General features: G+C 39.4%; 1 protein-coding gene across 3 annotated transcripts in view; it reads left to right on the forward strand.

Moving 5' to 3' along the window:
• The window catches only part of LOC122790723 (O-sialoglycoprotein endopeptidase), a 276220-nt gene that overhangs the window by 151504 nt on the left and 100083 nt on the right, over positions 1–24633 (forward strand). For all 3 annotated transcript variants that reach the window (XM_044058295.1, XM_044058297.1, XM_044058296.1), the window contains exon 7: positions 16140–16218. In XM_044058295.1, coding sequence (XP_043914230.1) covers positions 16140–16218 — 79 coding nt within the window. The remainder of the gene's footprint in view (positions 1–16139; positions 16219–24633) is intronic.

Below are 24633 nucleotides of genomic sequence, written 5' to 3' on the forward strand. Positions count from 1 at the left end.
CACTACTTAGAAGGCTTTCCTTACCACTGTGGAAACAAGGTGGTCAAAGTTCAGATTGCTAGCAACCTGTGTACTGAAGTCTCGCACCACGGTGTTGGAACTTGTGAAGGGTGCTGTCAGTATTGTAATTTGTAGGGAATTTCATTTTGCCAAAGGGAATAATACATTTTTTTGCATTTAGTTTTCGACCATGGCTTTGGCAAAAATTATTTATTTTTGTTAGCCCTTCCTGTAATATGTTGACATCGTTGGGGGACTCAATGATTGCAATCATCAGCAAACTTAGTGAGCCAAAGGCCATCTACTTTGGCCTGCACTTCTGAGAAATAGATGCCAAACAGTAAGGGGCCCAGCACAGACCTCTGTGGTACTCCACTGGTGACAGATCTACTGGTGGAGGTGGAGGCGCCAATTTTGACAATGTGTCGGTGAGCCAGTTGACTACCCTTCTAGTAATGGAAGGCTGCATGTTTTATACCCCTGACAACCTGATGTCATGGAAGAAGGGACAGCAACTGATGCAGGACCTAAGACTTTGTTAATCAGGCCGACTGAGGGCAACCTGCAAGCAGATTACCCAAATGTAATGACTGCAACAGTGAATACACTCTAACATCTACATTTATGGTAAGTGTACACAACTGTACTTTCTTTTTGTAAGTTTTTATTGAGTACCTCCGCATATTTGGGTTTGTGTTGTGACCTTATTTTGTGTGAGAGGTGAAGCGTGTGTGCTGACAACCTGTTTGTCTTCACGTGAGAGAATTGACTCAAATTCCACAGTATATTTGGATCTCTCACATAGGGCGTTAGTTTGCTTTAGGACTAAATGGTTGTCCGTATACACAAAGCAATTGCTATATTTCTTCAAGATGCCCATATCTATCAAGCTGGCAGGAGAAATTATGAGGAAACTGCCCATCCATTGTGTCAGAATTTTTCTGAATGTGGTATTCTGGGAAGGAAGTGGGCTAGCTGGACTTGGACACAAACAGTTTAATACAACTACCAATGGGAAAGCCCCATACTGAGCCTTTCTGCAGCATTCCCCAACTCAGGTGGGTCCTGAGCTACATGCTTCTGCCACAAGGGTGCAGGGAGGCCCTCAATGTAAGATGGCTTGTCTAAGAGCACAGTGATACCAAACAGTCTAAATTCAGCAAGTCTGAATCTAGCCTATGCTATCTAAGGCAAGGAAACACAATTTCTAAATGGGAAGGAGTAAGGGAGAGTCACTTAAAGGTCAAAGTGAGAGTGTTTTAGTATACTGTTAGATGACCTGCAGTGGTACCACCCTCTACACAAACTGGCAGCTCTTTGAGCAGCTGTGAACAGTGGGGACTATGCAGATTGTATCTTATGGAGGATTTTAAACTGAAGAGATTTGCTTATATGCAAACTTCTACATGAGCAGGATGAAAGACTAGTTAAACCCTCAGGCCAGTCAGATACAAACACAATAAGCTGTAGACCAGTAGTTCCCACCTTGGATGGGTTGATTTTAGCTCTCTGCTCCCACCAGAGTGCAGTACATAAATGCAGCACAAAAGTGTTAAATATTACTGAAACAGAGCAAATGCAAAAAAATGCACTTGTATCACCATTGTAGGCCAGATGATTTTTAGAAGCAATCCAAATCTTGCAGTCACAGGCCAGGCACAAGGAAGCTCTGAATAAATGAGCCAAAAAATCCCACTCTCTCTTTCTTGAACTCTGCCCCCTTGCTTCATCATCATCACTTTCCACTTTGAGTTATAAACTTCTGCTTGTGTTATGTATATGAGCCTTAACTGTGTAGCTCTAAAATATCCCTTCAAATCAGGCAAACCTGAACCACCTTGTTCTAGTGGAAGGATCAACTTATCTCACTTAACTGCTTAACTTTTGGCCATTTTCCCTGCCAGATAAATTCATTTAGTTCTTTATTGATTATTGTCCACAACTTCTCCTCAGTTGATAATGTTATGCCTGATCTGTATACAAGACTAAAGGGACTAAAACATTTTCACTGCTTGTATCTTGCTATCCATATCAATAAATAAGAGTTTCCAGTTTCTCAGTTGTATTTTGTTTTATTTAGTCTCCTCACATATCCTTAGCTCCGTAAAAGAAGCCTTTTTAGTCTATACTCCTAAATGCTTCATCTTATCGTGTCCCTGTAAATATGGGTATTGTTGAAACAATTTGAGTGTGGGTATGTAATTTACAGCTTTAGCCTTTGTTTTATCTTCATTAATTTTATGTCATGAAAATACTTGAAACTGTCTCGGAATGTTCCACAACACTGAAATGTCCTTTTCTGAATTTATCAGCTACAAAATATCATCATCTGCAAATAAAGCCAACTTTTCTTTGTTACCATATCAGTTATGTGCTTTTATTTCTAAATCCCTTATTTTCTTTGCTGGTGACTCTAAATGTAAAGCAAATGATAACAAAGGGAAAGAGGACACCCCTGCCTTGTTCCTCTGTTCAAACAGTTTATCTGAGAGGAACCCTCATGCTTTAATTCTTGCCGCTGATCTTTGATATATCCTACTTAACCTTATAACCTTATTTATTGTATCAGGGGAATGCAAATGCTTCCAATGGCTTACTCATAAAATCCCAGTGTACTGTCATATGCTTTCTCTGCATCAAGACCCACCAACAACACGGGCATTTTCTTACATTCTGCTTCCCTCTGGGTCATCAGTGTTCAATAAATGTCTTCAGATGTTTGCCTCCCCTCCATAAAACTATACCGATCCATATCTATCAATTTTGGCAACACCTTTGCCATTCTTTTAGGTAGTATAGACAGACACTTTATAATTGTGGTTTAAAATTTAAATGGGTCTATATGAAGGTAACACAGCCACCACAGATTTCTTCCAAGATGTCGGTGGTTCTCCACCTTTTAAAATACTCCTAAAATCTTCCAGACCTTTATCACTTTCTTCTTTCCTAATTTCCATACTTAAACAAGAATACCATCTGTTCCTGGAGACTTTCCTGAATATTGGTTATACATCACTGTTTTCTTGTCATCGCCTCCCATCTTAACTGTTAGTTATTGAGCCTCATCTGTCTCTAATCTTGGTATAATTAAGTCTTCTGTAAGTATTTCCATTTGTACTCTTTTTCATGATTTCCACATTTCTCTGCTTTATACAGTTGTTCATAAAATTTCTGGAACATCTCTAAACCCACTACGGGATCTTTGGTTATTTTTCTTGTTATAGATTCCCTAGTTTAGTGACATCCCTTTCAATGTTGCTAAAAGTTTTTGTGCTCTATAGTTGTAGTTGCTTAACTGCAATCTTCTCAAACATAGTATCCAAATTCTCCCTTATTTTTTAAGTGCTCTGCATTTGCTCTTCCTCTTGTTCTGTGAGATTCCCCTTATTTTGCAGTACTTGAACCTTTGCCAGCCCCTCTAAATAATTATTTTACTTCTTAACCATATCTGTTTTATTTCAACTCTGTATTCAACTCCATTTTTATTTTATCCCAGTCACTAGCTAGAACTTCTGAAGATATTTCTGTTTTCCGTAATAACAGGTGAATAATTTTCACTCCCATTCCTTAAATTCCTCTGTTTTTAACAAGTAGATGGCAAAGTGCCAGTGTCTTATTTTTACTTTATTACACTGCATTTTTATCTTAGTTTTTATTGGTGCATGATCAGAAATAGTTATTGCATGTGTGTTGAAGCTGTCAATTAAATGCACATGTTCCTGTGAAATATAATTTCTATCTAGTGTTGTCCAGTTATTGAACCTTAGGGAATAATATATAAATTCTGCCCAAGTTCCTGCTACTGAATTCACATATTCCATACCAAGAATTTTCATAAATTTCTTCTGAAATCTATACTGTTTTGTTAGTATCCCTTCTAGGTCCCCCTGATTCACCCTTACTATTGCAAATCAAATTCATGTCCCCACCTGTAAATACCTAAGATGACCCTGTGTGCTGAAAATGATATTAACATTCTCTTTCTTGTTTTTGGTTACTTTATTAACAAAGTTTTAGTACTGATGATGAAAGGCAAGAAAGAAACGAGAGGTTTGTGTTAAAACGAATGTAGTAGTGAAACTGTATATCATAATATGAAGTCCTTATCCATAACCACCTCCTCCAGGGAATGGAGTTTTGGAATCAGGAAGACAAGTATTGCTGGAACTAAATTCATCCACAAATCATGTGTACCTTCACGTCAGACCCTTTTTTTTTTTTTTTTTTTTTTTTTTTTTTACAAAATCTCAACAAGACAACACTGCTATGAGACTATATTTTATATGTCATGGAGAAAGTTAGGTTGCAAGTTTTAAAAAAGAAGACTGGGTATTACAGGTCCCAGGATAAAAAGTGCCCACTCCTGGTGTACACCATGGGAAAAGGCAGTGTAGAATTCTCAGGACGTGGAAAGATTCCTGCCTCAGGGCTTGGCCAGGAACAGGGCGAGGATAGCCTCCCCACCCCTTCAAACATGGTAGAAGGAATTCAGCCACAAAAAAGTGGACTGTCAAGGAGAAGAATCTGTGTTGTTACTATTACACATGGAGAATATGTAGCATGACAAAGATATTTAACTCTCAACTCGTGCTCAACCCTAAAAACAAAATTCTGCTTTTTCCCCAAATTCATCTCCCATGAAAAAACATTTAAAGTCCTCTCTCTTGGAAATGCAACCATTAAAATTACTTCTCATAGCAAATTATTAGGGATGATAGTGGATAATGATCTTAAATTTGACCTGTGTATGCAGAGTTGCACAAGAAAACCTTGTCAAAAGCTAGGAATACTTTACATAGCCAAAAACTTTCTCACCAACACAACTAAAGGTACATTTGCCACTACTTACCTCCTCGCCACACTTCTTTATAGCTTTCCCATCCTTACTAAGGCATCACAAAAAATCAAAACCTGAACAATGCTATAGCAAAGTTGTTACATTTGCTGCAAATACCCCTTTCAGAACCCACCACTATGTAGCACTAAAAGGCATAAGTTGGTTAGATATACCCCATTAATTAACATATACAGAGCTTCTTACCACCTGTGCAATTATCCAAAATCCATCTACATGTCCAACACTAAATAACATTCTGCACATGTGTTCCTAGTCAGTTATTACAGTTTAATGACCACAAACTCCTGTCTGTCCACAAACCTATCAAATCTGCTGGGCATTGTCTGTACTGGTACCTTGTTGCTAAGGCCTGGAACAACTTATCTGTATCAATCCGGTCAGTGCTGTCCCTCCTGTCCTACAAAACCATTCTGAAAGACTTCCTAGCCAAAAGCTGTCTCTGTTCTTGCTCAACACCAGGATAAACTGTATCCCTAAATGTGAATAAATACCTATTCATACCTTACATTTCCTTACTCCCTCTTCTTCACTCATTTTCTTAATTCTGTTTATTTATTTAACATTTATTTTACCAGGATAAGTCCAACTGGACATCGTGTCCTTTTTCAGTGGGGTCCTGGGGAGAAAAGCTCCAAAGAAATAACAGTGTACATACATGCTTTAGATAACAATAAAACTAGCATACAAGATAAGAGAAACAATGAAGTACAAAAAACAATTATGTAGAACAATAAGATACTCAGGATTAGTACCATTATTTACAATATATACAAAAAGTACATTTCAGGTGAGAGTATAGTGTATGCATTGAAGGCTTCAACAGGTCACTTACATATGGAAAAGTGGGTCTTCAAGGGGGGTCTTTGCAGTTGCAGAGAGGGTTAGTATTGAGGTGTAAATTAAGAAGGCCTTTGAAAGTGCCTGTGTGACTTTGTAGCCTGAGTTCAGGTGGGAGGGTGTTCCATGCTTTGGCAACTTCATGGGAGAATAAGGCCTCCCCAGAACTGTTATTGCATGGATTAACTTCAAGTCAGGTTTTTGATACATGAACATAGCTCCCTTTTAGGGTTGTGAAAGTTTAGCATGTCGGCAAGGGCAGGGCACTTCCCCGGATGGAAGAGAATTTGATGGGCTATGATCAGTTGGTGGTAGCGTAGGAGGTTTGGAAATTCTAACCAGTGCAGTTTAGTTAGGGATAGGCAATGGTGGGAATGTGATCTATTACTGGCAGCAAACCTAGCTATTTTATTGTAGCATGTAGAGAGTTTGTTCAGGTTGGTTTTGTTAATATTGTTGAGAACTGGAGAGGCGTAAAGTAGTGTTATAAGAGATTAGTTCTGACTATTGTTGTTCTAGTCTCGGGGGTTAGGAATAGTTTGCAACGATATAGGCAACCTAGTTTTTTATGGACTTTAGAGAGTTTGGGATATGTGCTTGTTGTATTTAAGTTGGTAATCAATAGTGATGCCTAAGAGATTAGCCTCAGTTACTGGAGTGATGAGGGTGCCATTGGTAGACATGATGGTAAAGGTGGCGTTGCAGTGTTTGGTTTGGTGGAATAGTATTAGCTGTGGTTTTTTGGGGTTTAGTATTAGTTGGTAGTTGTTTAGCCAGTTCTCTACCTCAGTGAAGGATTTTTGGGCTTTACTTTGAAGTAATTGGATGTTTGTTGCTGAGCAGATTAGGGTATTGTCATCAGCATACTGGACAATGTTGGCTTTAGTGGTAGCTAGGTGGAGATTATTTGTAAATATGTTGAAGAGAAGGGGGCCAAGGATTGAACCTTGTGGGACACCACATGTGACAGGGAGTGGGGGGATAGGGAGTTGCCCCATTTGACAGATTGTGACCGGTTGTTTAGGTAACTGTTAAACCATTGTAGAGTGGAGTCATCAAGGTCGAGTTCTGCTAGACAGGTGAGGAGTTTGTTATGGGAAACTGTATCAAATGCCTTGGATAGGTCTAAGAAGGTGGCAGAGACCAGCTTTCCTTGGTTCCTGTGTGAGTTTATGGTATTGGAAAAGCTAATTAGGGCAGTGTTGGTGCTATGGGAAGGTCTGAATCCATGTTGGGTTTTAGTTAGAAGGTTGTTGGTTAGCAGGTGGGTAAGGAGTTGGTGGTGGATACATTTTTCTAGAATTTTTGAGAGAGGTGATAGGATAGCAATGGGACAGTAATTGGAGAGGTGAGTAGATGGACCTCCCTTGTGGAGGGGGATGATATGAGGTTTTCCATAATGAAGGAATAGTATGCAGGGCGATAGATCTGTTAATAAGCAGGGAGATGGGATAGGCGATGGCCTTGGATGCAATTTGTAGATATTTAGCTGTTAGACTGGTGGAAGCTAGGGTGGTAGGTTTGAGTTTAGCTAAGAGATTTTGAATGGTAGGTGTTGGTACTGGGGTGAGTGTGAAGGGGGTGGAGTTAGTCTGGTAGTTTAAGGGTTGAGGATGGATTGTGGGTGATATTGCACTTACCAGGTTCAGTATTGAAGCGGTAAAGTAGTTATTGAAACTAGAGGCTATATGTGAATCAATACCTTTGATATCTGGGGGTGGTGTGGTGACTTTTCCAGGCTGGAGGATGTTGTTCACTGCAGCCCAGAATTTCTGTGGGTTGTTGTTATGTTTCCTTTGTAGGGAAATATAGTGGTTTATCTTGTCCAACCTGACCTGTTTTTTTGCTTTATTTCTGAGCTCAGCAAAGCTTTGTCTAGTTTTGGGAGTTTTGTATTTTTGCCAAGTTAACCAAGCTTTGTCTCTAGTCTTGAGTAAGATTTTAGTGGCTTTGTTTAACCAGGGAGCAGGGTTACTTCGCAATCTTATTGTTTTCAGTGGGGCTAGTTGGTTTAAAATCCCTAGGAATTTGGCATTAAAGTATTCTAATGCAATATCCAGGGGAAGGATTTTTATAGGAGCCCAGTCACAGGATTTTAGGGCTTCTGAGAATTGTACTGGGGAGAAGTTTTTGTGGGAGCGGATTTGTAAGAGACCAGTGGTTTTGGTAGATTTTAGTTTGTGCCGAAGGAGAAAGGTTGGGTTATGGTCACTGAGGGAATCCGGTAGTATCCCGGATAGGTGGTCAGTATTGGGCTGGTTAGTCAGGATCCAGTCTAAGGTGGATTCATGTTTGGTGGTTTTGTCAATTCTTATGGGTGAGTATATGAGTTGTATGAAATTATATAGGTTTATGTGGTTGGTAGCTATGGGTGAGTGTATGGTGTTCAGTCTACGTTGACATCACCTAGGAGTACAGTTTCTTGGGACAAGGAATGGGAAGCCCAGTGGAGTATAGATTCTAGTGTCTTAATGTTGTCTTCTGGTGGTATGTAAATGCTGAGTAGGTTTATTTGTTTGTATTGATTTAGTAGGATTTTGGTGAATAGGGTCTCGGCAGTGTTGAAATTTGGGGTTTATTTTTGAAGTAGCTGAGCTTTTAAATTGGATTTGTAAAGAAGGGCAATGCCACCACCTTTTCAGTGAGGTCCGTCTACTCTTAATATATTGAAACCAGGTGCAGTTATGAAGTTATCTTTAATGTGGGGTTTAAGCCATGTTTCTGTAATCACTATAATATCTGGGTTATATACAGAAATGGTTCCATGTAACTGTTCTATTTTGTTTATGATACTGCGAATGTTTAGGTTTAGTATGAGTAAATCAGTGGATTTGTGTTTAAATGGGAGATTGGGGTCAGGTGTGGTATGGATGTTGTTTGTTGGGCCAGGGTTGGGGTGAATATCACCTCCTAGTCTATCAGTTTCTTTCCCCTGGCTTTCTCTCTAAATATACAATAAGCCTGCTTTTCTCTCACTTCGTGTTGTAATTCCTGTTTGTATTATACTAACTTTCCTTTAATTTCTCCATGGATGGGCTAACATTTCTCTAACTGTTAAATTATTGTTATATAACTTGTATCTATTCTTAACCAGTGTTTTCATCTTGTGTGTAATTTAGTGGTATGTATTTTTATTTTTTTATTTTTAAAGACTGTAAAATTATTGTTCTTAAAATGTTTTGTATTACTTTGGAGCTTTTCTTCCCAGGCTTCCTCTGAAAATGAGCTCCTACCCAGTCAGACTTTCCCAGTAATCAAATGTCAAATAAATTAAATTAATTAGATGAAAGAAAATACTTGCTCACCATGAACCTCAGGTAGGTGTGATCAGATGGGGGGAAAAAACTGTGAAGACAAGACTATATTAGTTATCTGCTGTCCTGTTGTGTGCCTGAAACAGATCTGCTGACTTCTGTGCAGGAAATTCCTGCAGCTGCACCCTAAGAACAATTTGTTTGCAAACCTGTATCTGTAGCAGGCTTGTTGGACAACTGTGGTGATCACCCTGATATGCCACACCATTTAATATACTTATGTTTTTATAAAGTAAGAACAAAACAGCAATATTATAAAAAAACATAAAAGCAATAACCAAATAAGAGAGAGTGCAAATGACTTGATAACCCTTTCAGGAATGTAAGTTGTAATGCAGCTGCATAAACTCTGCATTTAGAAACTGTGGATAGGAACTCTGAGTCCAGTGGTAGCTGGAAAAAAATTACATCATTGAGAGTACATGTAATAATTAACATTTACAACTTTTAAAAAAATAGTTCTCAAAATTTCCTACCCTGACTACCCTCCTACCCCTAAAATGGTGAAAGAATGTTTGGATACATAAATATGAGGTGACCTACTACATTAACATAGAACCATCAACACACCACTCTAGAAAATGAAGATAAGACCCTGAAAGCCCACCGGGGGGGGGGGGGTGAGTCTGTGTTGTACAAAGGCTTTCACATAGGCTCTTATTTTCACATTAAGTATTTCTAGGGTGTGGCATGGCTGTTACTAGTCTGCACTTCCTACTCCATTCAGCTGGCCACCCTGCAGTGGAGCAAAGAGGGTCACGCTTCCCATATTTATGTCTAGTCATAAAAGTAAACGAACAATGATACAAAAAGATTTTCTTCTCTGAGCAGGGAGTGCCCTTTGAAAATATTCCTAAGTTGCAAGCCTGCTAAGTGAAAAGCTCTGCAGTCATAGTAAGACCTCTGCTTTGTCTTCGCTTTCTCTCTGTGTAGTGGTAATTGATGAGCACGTGGATTATGTGAAGCATGTCTATGCATACTAACCCACATGTAGATCATGCAGCAGAGCCTTTGGAAGTCTTTAGTGGGGTATGAAACTCATTCTGTAAGTAAATATGAGCAGATGTCAGACTGGAGCTTGGGTTTTGAGTAGTATCTCAATACTCCTTTTAACTATAAAGTCTGCCCCTGCTCTTCCTGCCCTGATTAATCAGTTGTTCCCCTACTCTCCATGCTGCAGTAAGTAAAATAAGCTCTAGTCCCCTGCTACAGCTGTTCCAGGTAATACATATTTGAGGGTGAATATTTCCTGAAGTCTGACATGTTGTTTTTCTGTAATTTGGGAGTGTTGAGTTTAACCAGTCCTGTGCCTTCATGGCTTTAGTGTTTGTTATAGCTGGTAACACTCTGCATTTACCGTAGTTAAGGACTGCACTCACACATCTGTAGGAGCTGGTGTCAATTACTACTGAAAAATCTGATTGACCAGTGTGTGGCTATTTCTGAAACTGAGTGGTGACATCTCACCAGAACAGAGTTTTTACTGAATTCTACCTGTGTGTTATTGATGGGCATCTATACTAGAGAATTTTACAACTAGAGGCATTTAACAACAGATTAGGAAGGAAAAAGTTGTTGTTCTTTACATAAATTGTTTTTGATAATTGTCGCACTCTAGTGAAAAGGGTTTGGCATAGTGGTTATAGTGTTTACCTCATGGGCACAAGGTACTAGGTTTGATTCTCCCCTGTAGTTACTGTCATAACTCTCAACTGTCCAGATTGTTACCTCATAGTTTGGCCTGTTAATCATAAAATATGTAGTTTTCCAGCAAAACCATTAAGGATTGAAGTCATTAAGTAATGACATACATTTGAGTTTCAGTCTTCATATCCTTCAGAAAATGCATGCTAACAGAAATCCTGTTATTTTAGCAACTTTCTTAGCTTATAAGAGCAATATTTAAAATCTGTCCCTATTTTTGGGCCTTTGCCCCCCCCCCAGTTGTTTTAGGGTTTGTCCAGATTTTTTTGGGGCTAAGAGATTAAATGAGCAGGTGTATGCTGCTGCCCAAAGGTCCAAGCCCAGAAAACAAAAAGCAAAAGTAATCAAAACAAGAGATTGAGAGGTATGGTCACTTCTAGTTTATTGGCTAGGCATGTAATGGTCTGCAGACTGATTGTCAGGTGTTTATCTGTGAACCTACTAGAATGTCAGTATATACCTAAACAGTTGGAGTTGCTGAAGATTATAATGTCATGCTCCCTTTAACTGTATTATATTTGCGTACATTATGTATGAACTGTATTGTAGGGCGGCCACGGTGGTGCAGTGGTTAGCATTGCCGCCTCACAGCAAGAGGTTCTCTGGTTCGATCCTCGGCTGGGAGTCTGCATGTCCTCCTGTGGCCTCCCACATCCCAAAGACATGCTGCAGGTGGATTGGACACTCTAAATTGGCCCTAGGTGTGTGTGTGAGTGTGCCTTCTGTGGAAGGGGCTGGCAAAAAACTCCACTGCCATTCAATGTGCAGACAAGGAAGAAGAAGAAGAATGTATGAACTGTATTGTATTTGTGTACTTTATGTAAGCAACAAATCACAGCTCAGGAGTTGTATTTCATTATTTATAGCTGGTGCTGGAAAGCTTTTTTGCCATTGTAGTCTGTCCTTGAAGGGGTTTCTGAATATCCATCTCATTACTTTGAAGACAGACATTTCAGTCATCTGCTGTTAAGGTTAGTACGTCACAAAACAGGGCTTTCAGTCATACTGTCTGCCCCTCCCGTTGAAAATAAATTCAGGTAAAGTTAGTGGAGATCTGTGTGACAAAGAAGATATAACCAATTTCTTTGTTGCAACATTTTAATCCGACTGTATTAGTGTGAGCAGGGAGATGAACTTGAACTTTTGTTTTGTACACTTTGCTCTTCCTGTATTGGTCAGTAAGCTTCCACCCATTTTCCCCACTGTTTAAATGTTTACTTCCTGACTGTTGGTCATTGGCTGGTTCTGGTTTTGCTACTGTGTTCTACTTGAAAAAAATATTTTTATTTGAAGAGTAAGTGTGGTTTGTAAACCCCCCCCCCCAAATAAAAGAAACAAAACTTCAGTGCAGCCCACCCAAGTTTACATGTAATAAAATGTTAGAGACACTCTCCCACTCACCTGATCGTACATTTAACACACAACATGCAGGGGGGGGGGGGGCACATAGAGTTCTGTACTTAATAAAGAACTGGATATGACCGCCCATCCTGTCTTCTGCATTATAAAGATTGGACATGCCCACCAACCCAAGCTTACATTTACTGTAATAGTAGAGGCACCATTTGTCTGTTCCAGGGCCTCTGAATATTAACCGCTACTTATATCAGTATGAAATGAAAATGTTTTGCTTTATGTATGCCCAAAATAAATATTTTTTAATGTCTGCCTTACCTTAACTTCTCAGTGGGACATACCACACACACTTTGTGTACCATCACATAGCAAACTTTAAACATGTTTCCTCATGCCTTCACTCCTTGGAACTGAATATTACGGCATCGTTTATGGGTAATTCAGGTACTGGCAGTGATCAATCCTATTTCTTTTTAATTTTTTAGCATGGCTCTAGTTTATAGCCCTTCAAAATTATTTTCTTGTCAGTAGTGAAAATGCCAACTTCACAAGATGTAGTCATCCACTGAACATGTTGAAAAATTCAGGCAAATATTGAAATGCATCAAAGGTATATCAAAGCTCTAAATCCTTGTTTAACTTAGTAAATCTAACTTTGTTGGTGTTCTGCCCTGAAATTTCTAACTGAGCAATTCCTCCTGATCACTTTGTGAATGAGGTAAGTGGAATTGCTGTTATCCAAGTCAAACATGCTAATTTTATACAACTCACCAAGAGGCTTCACTTAGACAATTCAAAGTTACCTTTAGAGCATGTTGTAAACAAATATTGTATAGGTATGAGACAGGGTTTTACAAAGACTATTAAAATTCAAGACAGAGAGAGAAAATGTGTAAAAGTATGAGCTGATTGTCACATATTTTTACAATCTTCATTCTTTAAATCCAGACTTACATCATGTCTTTTGTATTGCTTTTACAGCTTGACAGGTACTGGCTTTTCTGTTAAAGTATTCCTCTGAACAACTTTGCTCAAAAATACCTGATAAAGCTATAATAACGGGGATGGGAAAGAAATGCCCAAAATCAAGGGCAAAATTTAAATGTTACTCTAATTCACGTAAGTAGTAGACCAACAGGTTTTGCATCAACATGCATTTTCTGAATAAGAAGTAAGGAACTGTAATGTCTGATGCCATTGGTTGACTGTAAAAATAAAATTATGAGGGAATGAAATATGACACTTAACTACATTTCTTGTTTTATAGCTGTCTTAATTTGTAAAAAGAATTATTTTCATTTATGTTCACTGTTGTGTTCTGCAAGTGTGTTTTGGGCATGAAGAAACATTAATTTTCCAAAGCCTGCTTCATGTGCACCTGCCATAGAAATGTACACATTAATAAGGATGCATAATGCCTTGTATTGCATGGAATGCTGTGATTATGCTCCAATATTGGTGGACAAGACAAGCTAGTTAAAATGCTAATCAAGCACAAGACGTAATATTAACTGTTATCGTTGAGCACCTTTCTAAGTGCTGTTAATATTTTTTGTTGCAGTAAGCACTAAATATTGAGTGTCGGCCAGCAAACATGGCAGAAGTAAAAACATCTTTGTTTCTGCCTGCTGTGAATGCCTCTCAAGTGTTTGAGTTCGTCCAATGTTTTGCTCGGTCCCTATTAAACGGATTTGATTTTTCTGGTAAACCACAGAGAATTACAGTCTGTCAAAAATGCCAAAAACAGAATGTCACAATTCTTATTCTTCAGAAATGTATATTTATGTAAAACTTGTTCTATTAATATGTTAAGTGAATTAGAGAAGTATTTAAAAACTCTGCCTGCTTTCGACGCTTTGTTCTAACCAAACAGTAAACCTGATAGGTATTCGTCTAACAGTGCTCAGTAGGGGCTTTACCATCTTTCAAAGCTGATAAAGCACTTTTTTTTCTGTAACCAGTAGTACACAACTGTGCAAAGAATTATGATCGCATCTCCAATAGTAACCTTTAGTTAGTTGTTCTCCACGTGGATGCCAAGATTTGCCTCTTGAGTTTCGATCTCTATGCGAGTTGGTTGGCATCCATTTCTTGAACACACAAAAACATGATTGCAGTTGGAGACCCAATCTTAGTCTTTGTGGTATGCAGCACACCATCATTTTGCACAGACTGAGTAGGAGGTAGAGCCGGGAGTGACGGCACAAATAAAGGTCTGACAATCATGATGGCTAACAGAAGACCTGTAAGGGAGTTCCTCTTTTCCCCTTGTTTTGAGCTGACCTCTAAGTTGATTGTTACATAAAGGATGCAGGTGGCAGCCCTCTGCATGGAGATTTGTCCCCTTAACGGAAAACCATTGTTGGATTTTTTTTAATAAAGTCTTGATTTGTCCAGTACTGTTTTTCACCTTGTATTTGCACAGGATGCTGGTGTACCAAAATTCTAGTTATGAGGTTTTTCATATGTTACAGCTCTGAAACCAAGATTGTCTACTCATTTTGAAAGCATGCACGTGTTACTGAAGCATATTTTAAACTACAGGTACTTTGGCAGCAGAGCAGGAAGCTATGTTAAATTAAAAAAAAAATGATGTGTTCTGAAATAGGGGTAGTAGCTGCATTCTTTAATGCATCTATTTCTTTTGGTATAGCTTGCAGTGGATTAACTGTCACATTAACCTTTCTGTTTGTTGCTGCTGAACCTATGTTATCTCTTGAGATTTTTATCCAAAGTGTTCTAATGTTACCTGGCAGCAGCTTGAAAGACTGAAAACTCCTACGCATCCATTTTCTTACAACACACTTTTTTATCTTGGAGTTATGGCATAATATGGTAGCAAATGTTGTTTTGTGCAGTAAGATTGTTCTATGCAAGAAAAAATTACTGTGAGCAGAATTTTTTTTTCGATCTTGTTCATAACTTCTTTCAGATTGGAGCTCTACTGTATAAGTCTAGCAGTCAGTAGTCTTTCCTTACAGTAAGACTGCTGCTGTGTAAAGGAAAGCGATGAGCAAAAGCACAAATGTTTTTATCATTTTTTTGTTAATGTAGGTTTACAAAAATAATGTCTTTGCATCATCATAAGTGATCTAGGTTAATTTGTTCTGCCCCAAAATGGCAGTGTGACGATAGTCACTCTGATATAATTTTGTTCATCTAGGACCCCCCTCCACAGTGTACTTTGTGTCCCCCACAGCATCCTGTTTTTCCATTTTCCCTTAATTCTCTTTCCTGATTGACCTAGAGCTGTAATGTCTTGAACTTTCTGAATACTTAAATAGCATGCCTCTTATGATAGTTTTTGTCTTCTTTTTTTTTTTTTTTTCAAATTTCAGCCTAGGATTTTGTTAAATTACATGTTTGTAGATTTTGTTTCACTTTATTAAAATGAGTTTTCTGAATGCTTTCTTGTTTTAACAAGTACCAGTAGATATGTTTCTTGCTTTGAGCACGGCTTGTATCTGTATAGTTGGTACTCCCACCACAGTGGTGTCTCAGTCAGGGGATAAGATGTTGGTGTCATTCCCCGGCTATGCTATCTACGCATACACCGATAATGAGCAGGTATCGATTTCCCTGTAGCTCCATGGGAAAAGCAGAAAAAAATAGCAATATTTTCTTGTTAAACTGATTATAAAACTCTTTTGAAGAACTTTGAACTGCAAATGGAGGTTAACATTAAACATGCATTTTCATTTATTTTATAAACTGCACAAAGTCTGTTCAACACAGAATGCTGATGGAAAAGGACTGATAAAATCATCTTTTGGAGATATTAAATGCATTGTGGTAATAAGCCTGGTCTGGGAAGCAAAATGATGTCAGAATGGCTTTCTCAGATTGCAGTTGTTGTATAAAATAAGTTATAACACTACTTCCTTTAGAGTGGTGCAAAAACATTAGTAGTTCAAAGACCACTCAAACATTTTTTTATTTTTTTCAGTTTCTGCTCACAAGCATTTTTAAGTTATTACAATGGTATTGTAACCATTTTTAATGTATAATGTTGACCTAATCTCGTTTGTTATACTTCTAATATGTATTTTTTCATATGTTTTCAATTTTAGGGGTAAAAAGTTCATAGAACTGCCATACACAGTAAAAGGAATGGATGTGTCCTTCTCTGGTATTTTGTCCTACATAGAAGTAGGTACTGCAAGTTTATAAATGTTAAGTTTTTGGTATAACTGATGCATTTTATTTGAGTGTATGATTTGGATTATTAATAATCACAGTCAGTGCTGGTGGTTCACAAGCCTTGGATATCCGGTGTATTCTTAGCTGGTACCTTTAATTGTAAATATTGCATTTTTACGTGCACTTTTAAGCTATGACTAACTTGTTCTCTTCTGTTTTACTGTTTTCTGTTTATAGCATTTTCATGTTGTTGGCACATTGAATTTCGTAAATTTGTTATGGGTTTTCCAGGGGGGTTTCACCAATGTATTTCTCTGAATACAAATCTTGCTAAATAAGATTATAGCAGTTCTACCCTTACTGCTTACTTAATTTAACTCTGAGGTTGAACAACCTTGGAATTATTGCTCTTAGTTGCCCTCGTTTATCCCATGGAGACCTAACCTTACCTTGGAGAATAAATTTCTTAGTGTGAGGTGTGGGATTCAGAACCTTTTACATCTAGGGTGAAGAGAGGTTTGCTTATGTCGGAGGTTTAGTTGTTTGTTGTACACTGCATTTATTTATAACTGGGTCTTAATTGTAGAATCTTTCACTCCATGTTATATAGATGGTGTGCCATTGTTTGGGTGGCTTGCTGCATTCCATTAACTGTAGTCTGTCTTTGAATGTTGGATACCTTTAGAGTGCAATTGCATTGTGTGTACAGTTTGATCTGGTGCAGAGTCAAGTTAACCAGTCTTTTTTGTTTGGATATGTTTTACTAGTGCAGTTTGTTAGAGTTGTGATGTGTATTTGATAACTCACGGTCTGAGAGTGCTAAGACCTAGCACACACCATTTTGATACCCGATGGTGACTAGATCAGAGATTCTCATAATGTCTAGATTTTAATGCTTGTTCATTCTTTATTTCTAGTGTACTCCTATTATTGAGGTATGTGGGACTTGAGTCTTGAGTTTAACTTTTCATTAGGGATTCAGGCCCCAGATATTGGTAACAATGAAAGATTGTCTGCATTGATATGTAATGTCTTGTAACTTGTAATTTCAGAAACTTAACTTTGGTGATGGTCATGGATTCTCTAACTTTGGTAATTGTAAGACACTGAGTTAATCTGCTATATTTAGAGCTTATCTTACACTTGTAATTTTATTGTAACTAGTGTCTGACTTTTGGGTGTACCATACTTTGGAGAGTAATTGTGGATGGTACCTAGATACTATTTATATAAATACATTCAGACTGTAACAATAGTCAAGAACTGGAGGTCGACCATTTAGTAAGTAGTCTTAGAGTTAGATTATAGCTGGTTCTGAATTTTAGGTGTTTAATGCTGTTTGGAAGTTGATTGTAACTGAATCCTAATGTTTAGATGCTAAGAGTTGGGTAGGTAGTACATATGGAGTCTGACTATAACTGGTACCTGGACACTGTGTGCACAGGTAGTACATAGGGGGTCTGACTATAACTGGTACCTGGACACTGTGTGCACAGGTAGTACATAGGGGGTCTGACTGTAACTGGTACCTGGACACTGTGTGCACAGGTAGTAGATATGGGGTCTGACTGTAACTGGTTTGTAGACACTGTGCACAGTACAATCTAAACTTCTCATTTGTGGATGCCTACAATTGTCACTGTAATACTTGGGGGGGCTGATTGTAGCTGGGGCCTGGAATGTGGGGGTGTAGTTCAGTCTGCTTGCAGTCTAGGGGTGTGTGTGTGTGTGTGTGTGTGTGTGTGTGTGTGTGTATGTGTCTGAGAGCTAAATAGAATCTGTTCCAATTCAGCAACAGGGCGTGATTGGTTAAATTATTTCTTTATAAGTGAACATAAAAGCGTCATCTCTAAATGCATTATTTATTTCAGAAGTCGTTATTGTAATGATGTGTCCCGATGTGTGGAAGGAAGCTTTAATTGTACCAGTTCCAAAGGGAACTAATCAACACTTTTGAAAACTACAGGACTTTTGGTTTTATTTGCAGTACAAGGAAGAGCTTATAGAGGTTATATCTTACAAAGCTGTCATTAAAATCACATCAACCGTAGGGTATTAACCAATATGGCTTTACAACTGGGAGATGTTGCTTAAACATCTTACTGAATTTTTATAAGAATATGATTTATTTATTTATGTTACATTTGTTGACCGGGATAGTCAGACTGGATACATGTCCATTTTCAGTGGAGGCCCGTGGAGGAAAGCTCCACATAAAACAGAGACAGTTAACACAGTTAACACATATCAAACTTTTTAAACACAGGAAACATATCAAAAATTTTAAACAAAGGATAGAAACAGATAACATCTGCCAATATGTACAGTCATACATATGTAATGTGGCATGGGTAGATTGCTAAAAAGCAGTTTAAGAAGGAACACTTATTTAGTGGTGGTGCTAATCAGGTTTTGAGCAAGGGCCGAGCCAGTGTGATTTAAAGTATTTTTGAGGCCTTTTTTAAATAGGGGTAGTGAAGTTTCCTCGGTAAGGTCAGCAGGAAGTAGATTCCAAGTTTTGCCAATTGAGTTGGCAAACAGAGCATCTCCTGCAGAGTTGTTGGATTTTTGGGTCAGTACCATTAGTTTATTAGATGAGTGTAATGGCCTGAGGGTACTACAGGGGTTGATAATGTTTTTAAGGGTAGGGGTGTTTTCAGGTTGGTTGAGGACTTTGTGCGGTACTATAAGCTGGTTGAACTGCAATTCTAGCCATCCTAGAGCTTTTAGGTTTTGACAATGATGAGTCCTAAATGTCATGCCAGTAGCGAATCTAGCTATGTGGTTGTAACAGCAGGATAATTTGTTGTGGTCGGTTTTGGACAGGTTGGTGAATTCAGGGGAGGCATACATAAGGGTAGAGAGAAGATTTGCTCATTCTTAGAAATCTTCCAGTGGGTGTCGTATCTTGACCTGTCAAGCTTTTGATTCTGTCTTATATTTTCTTACCTGAATACTAATTCATAGGTCAGTAACTGGATCAAGGACTGGATGAGGTCCAGAACATCTTGGGATGAAGTACAGAATTAATTTATGCAGCAGTGGAGTTGTGCATGAGGGGATGCTTCAGTCTCTGCACTGGACCATTACTTGTTTAATATATTTATGTACATCTTCCAACATTACTTTATTTTTTTGAAAAATACAGAACAGTGTAGCCTTTATTTAGAAAAAAAGTGTATTGTACCATATGGCAGGTTGATACTATCCATATTTTTCTATTTTTATTTGAATTTGTTAACCAGGGTAGAGCACTTCAGACAATTTGAGTCTTGACTCAGGTTAGAAAAAAGCAAAACTTTGGAGTGAAGTACAACATTGCAATGAAAAGAAACAATAAACAATTCATAGAGTATTCCATTGCAGACAGTAAAAGGCAGTACCGTGTGATAGTTGGGAAAACATTGCAGAGAAGAGATGAGTTAATCTAAAATAAGCATGCAAAATCTGAAGGTAATGCTACTCAATGCTAGAAGTCTAAACCTCAAAATGCACTCTCTCGAGGCTCTCCTAAAAATGGAGAACATCGATATCTGTGCAGTGACTGAGACCTGGTTCAAAGCTCTAGAGAGCACCTCTACAATACCAGGCTACAATTCTTACCAAACTTTTCGGCCACAAAACCAAGACCGAAACACTAAAGGTGGAGGAGTGTCCATATTCACCAAGGATATTCACACCTCCAGGCTAGTTGCCCAACACAATGCATCTGAAATTCTCCAGGTGCAACTAACACTAGGTAAAACTGCAATCCAAATTGTAGCCTGCTACAGATCCCCCACCATACCCCAAGATTCTCACTACACCTTCCTAAACATACTGGAAAATATTAAGATACAACCAAACACCCTAATACTGGGTGATTTCAACTACCCTGCCATTAGTTGGGAAAACTACTCGGGTACCAACTCCTTTTCCCAACGGTTCTTGGAATTCATAAATTCCAATGCCCTGGATCAACTAATCCATTGTCCCACCAGGGGCTCCAATATCCTAGACCTGGTCATTACCAACATGGGAGATAGATACTCCACACCAGTGGTCACCTCCTCATTGGTCAGGTCTGACCATAAGCAAATCACCCTTGACATCCACATCCCACCCCACCCCCCAGTAAGGAAACCTCCTTAAAAAACTTCTCCAAAGCCAACTTCATGCTACTGAAGTCAGAAGTGACAAACTTCACAACACCCACGCAGACGGGATCCGGAAGTTCGACTGCAGAATCCTACACTAAGGCACTGTACGAGCACATCCACTCGTGCATGAATCGTGCCATCCCAAACAGAACCAAGATGCTCTTCTCCAAAAAAAGGAAGCCAATCTGGTGGTCCCCTACTATAAACAAACTATACAACAGAAGGAAGAAACTGTTGCAGAAAAGAGGAAAATCTCAGGATGCAAAAAACTCCCTCACCAGCCTCAGTAAGAAGCTGAGATCCCTCATAAAATCCTCAAAAGCTAGTTACAAAAATAAAATTGCCAAGGATTCCAAAGACCACCACAAGGCATTCTATGACTATGTCAAGAATCTAAATGGCAATGCTCAGATCTGCTCTGAGCTACAACAGAATGGCATTAAATATACTGATCCCAAGGATATTGCCAATATCCTGGCAGATCAATTTAGTGCCAACTTCACTCCCCCTCTCACCCCCTAAAGGGCCCATCTCAATACCAAAAGATTGCCAAATTCTGATAATCACAGCAACACAGGTAGAAACAGCACTCTCCAAAGCTAAGAATACAGCATCCATGGGACCAGATGACATCCCAGGCTGTGTACTACATGAAGTACAAAATGAAACTGGCACCTCACCTAAGTGTCATGTTTAATCATAACCTCACCTCAGGCTTCGTGCCCACTGAGTGGCGCACAGTTACAATTATCCCGCTCCACAAGGGAGGATCAGCCTTGGATCCCGGGAACTACCGTCCCATCAGTCTGACAAGCCTGATCTGCAAGGGCATGGAACACATTGTCATGGAACTTATAAACAAAGACATTGGCAACCTTCAAACACTGGACCCCATCCAGTTTGGGTTTGTGAAGGGCCGATCTTGTCTCCTGAATCTGATTGACTTTTTCGAATCGGTCTCCAGAGCTGTGGACGAGGGTAAGGCGGTCCACACAGCCTATCTGGACCTCGCCAAGGCCGACACCATCCCCACTCTGGAATCATAGATAAACTTACTAAGCTGGGCATAAATCCCTACGTCACTCGATGGGTTGCCAACTGGCTTATTGACAGAACCCAGATTGTAAAAGTAGCCGACTCCAAATCCAGCTCCAGACAAGTGGAGTACCTCAGGGTTCAGTCCTGGACCACTCTTGTTTGGCATCTACTTCTCTGAAGTACAGGCCAACAATAAGGGACTCTGGCTAACAAAGTTTGCAGATGACTGCAAACTGGGAGCCATTATTGAATCCCCAAATTATGTGGATATTCTACAAAAGGGCCTTACAGAAACAGATGCCTGGTGCCAGAGCCATGGGCTCAAGCTTAATGCCAAGAAATGTATAGTTATCCCCTTTGGAAAAAAACATGTACCCATGAACTACCACATAGGTGGCAGGACACTAAACATCGAAAGTGTGATGCGAGACTTAGGGACACAAGTGGACAGTGGTCTCACTTTCGATAACCACATCACCACAACAGTCAGGAAATCCTTCTATGTGGCACACCTCATCACTAAGGGCTTTTCACCCAGGAAAAAAGATGTCATTGTCCCACTGTACTCATCCCTCATTAGACCCATGATAGAGTATAATGCCCCATTTGGTATGTACCTCACAAGACATCTGCAACAGCTGGAAAGGCCACAGAAATACCTCACTAAACGAATCACAGGCCTAAAGCAGATTCCATATGCTGACCGTCTAAAAAAAACTCCAGCTATACTTTGTAGCATATCGTCTACTCAGAGGCGATCTCTGCTTAACATACAAGGCCATGTCAAACCCTGAGCTGTTGGACATGCTCCACTTAAAGAAATCCCAATCCCTCAGAGCCACACGCTCCAGGGATCTAAACCTTATCATCACAATGAACAAAACATGCTGGAGGGATATGTTCCTGACCCAGAGACTCCCCATACTCTGGAATAGACTGCCCATTCATGTCAAGCAGAGCGCCTCATTGGCCCTCTTCAAAAGGAACCTTGATGATTGGATGGGAGATGGGAAATTCACCCCGGGGATCATGTCAGTCACCGTGCTAGACAGGGGCCCAGAGAAGCAAATATTGTGGGAAGAAATTTCCAGGGAATTGTTATGGCTATGCTTGCATAGGCCTTAGGACCGATAGCCTAGTACCAACCTATGAACCTATAACATTAATCTGCAGCCAGCATATCAACAGGCAAGTTGAGGAAGGTTAACAGTCGAAGACATAAGTTTGTAGGAAACTTAACACTGAGGAGAATGAGGGGGATTGAGTAGGGAGTCATGTAGTGTTGCCAGACACATGGCATTGACATTTGGGTGCCTTGTTAATGTAGGTCGGAAGTGTGAGTAGGGGGTATGAAAGAGATTCCCTGTAGTTTAGGACTAGGGAAAGGAAAGAAGTGATCAGTGCACTGAAGGTTATTATTGGGAGCTTATAATAAGGAAGCAGAGCTATTGAGATTCCTGAGATTGTAGGTTGGGGTGGGGAGCTCAGTGGGAGAATATTCAATCAACACTGAGATTTTACAAATGGCTGATGTTTTTAAATATGTAGAAGTATTAGTGGATAGTTCCTTATTTATGCCAAAAATGAATGCAGTAACCAGGATATTTTTCTTGATGCATGATTTGCTCAACACTTGAGAGTGTTATGTTAATCCTTTTAAAAGTTACAGTCCCATCACATATTGCAAGCATGGGTCATCATTCTTTGTCTGTAATTTAACTGGGATTAAGAAACTGGAGAGGATGCAGAGGCATTCCAATCACATTGTAACACTGCAAACTTGTGTGGGCATGTAGTACATGTCAGGTTTTACTGTCGCTAATTTTGTCTGAGATTGGTACAGCTCTACCTGCTTTTAATAAAGTTTAGTGAACCAATATCTTACCTTGCCATTGATGCCAACAGAATGATCTTTTAGAAAACATTTAACATAGTGTTCAATTCATTTAATGCTCCATATCAAATAGTGTTCATAGTTCATTTAATGATCCATATCAACTTTTGAGCCATATCCAAAAACAGGCTCAGAACATTATCATTCCCTGGCACCGTTGACAATAAATGTATCGAAGTTGCATGCTTTACAAATCAGGTTTGCCACAAGCTGCATATTCAATAAAAAAACACAGAGATCTCAGATGGATTAATTGGCCGCAGCCATGTGTTTATTGCCATTTACTCAAATAGAAGCCAATTATTATGAGATGTGCGCAAGGCAGGAATGTCAGGGAGGCCATTTTATTTCTTTCATAACATTCCCCTAAACCTACAGGACAGCAGACAGCACATCGATATCCAGCCCTTCTGATTCAACATACCCACATCATAACAGCTTTTTCATTTCACAATTCATCACAATTCCTGTGGGCCGCCTTACAATCTGCCAAGGAGCCATTGCTGGGCTGGTAAGTCCGCTGGTGACAATCCCTTGGGGCTGTCTGGCCTGTGGAAGTTCCAGCTGAAGAGTCCTGTGACCCCCCCACCCCCACCCCACTTACCTTGGCCTCCCTTACCTTTCCTGTCTTCCGCCACAGAAGGGAGGAATATTCCTCCCTTCCGCCAGCACATCTCAACCTATCCTAAGTGAATGCCCTTCAAAGCTAAACCAGCTTGCAATTCCTTATAAAAAATCCCCAAACCTTCTTCAGATAAATTAACCCCATCCTCATCATGCCTGTCTGACCACCAGACCTGAATGCCAGGGTGAGGAATGTACAACCCGTTAATGTCCCTTAACGCCTTATCCATAGAATTATTAATTCTCCTTCTCATTCTCTCCACAGCTTTAGTGGACCTAGCCCCCCTCCATTTCTTTCTCTGTACCATTTCTGACCAGCAGGTAATAGCTTGTGGCCAGCATTCATGCATGCAGTATACCTCTTGTACCATCAAACCAATCAACTCTTTTATTGGATGTTGACAAATATCATTAACCCCTAGGTGCAATAAAGTGGCAGTAGATTTATCGCTTCTTGCAGCTTGCTGTAGTACTGCCCTGAGATGGTGCCACCGCATTTCTGATACCCCAAACCAAATTGCTTTGCAAGAAGCTCGTTTTCCTCCTTGGAAGGAGAAGCCCTGCCTGCCCTGGACAAAACAATGGAGTCTCTGAATGAAAGAATGACCCACTGTCCAGATGTATTTCTGATCCAAAGATGTGAGAGCTGAAATATAAAGGACAAAAGTTAAAGCCATTTACACCTTATATAGCCTTTATAAGCAGTGGACTTCCACCTGCCCATCTTCA

The sequence above is a fragment of the Protopterus annectens genome, chromosome 16.part0 (assembly GCF_019279795.1).
Source record: "Protopterus annectens isolate FY-2018-M chromosome 16.part0, PAN1.0, whole genome shotgun sequence".
In the NCBI taxonomy this organism is placed as follows: domain Eukaryota; kingdom Metazoa; phylum Chordata; order Ceratodontiformes; family Protopteridae; genus Protopterus; species Protopterus annectens.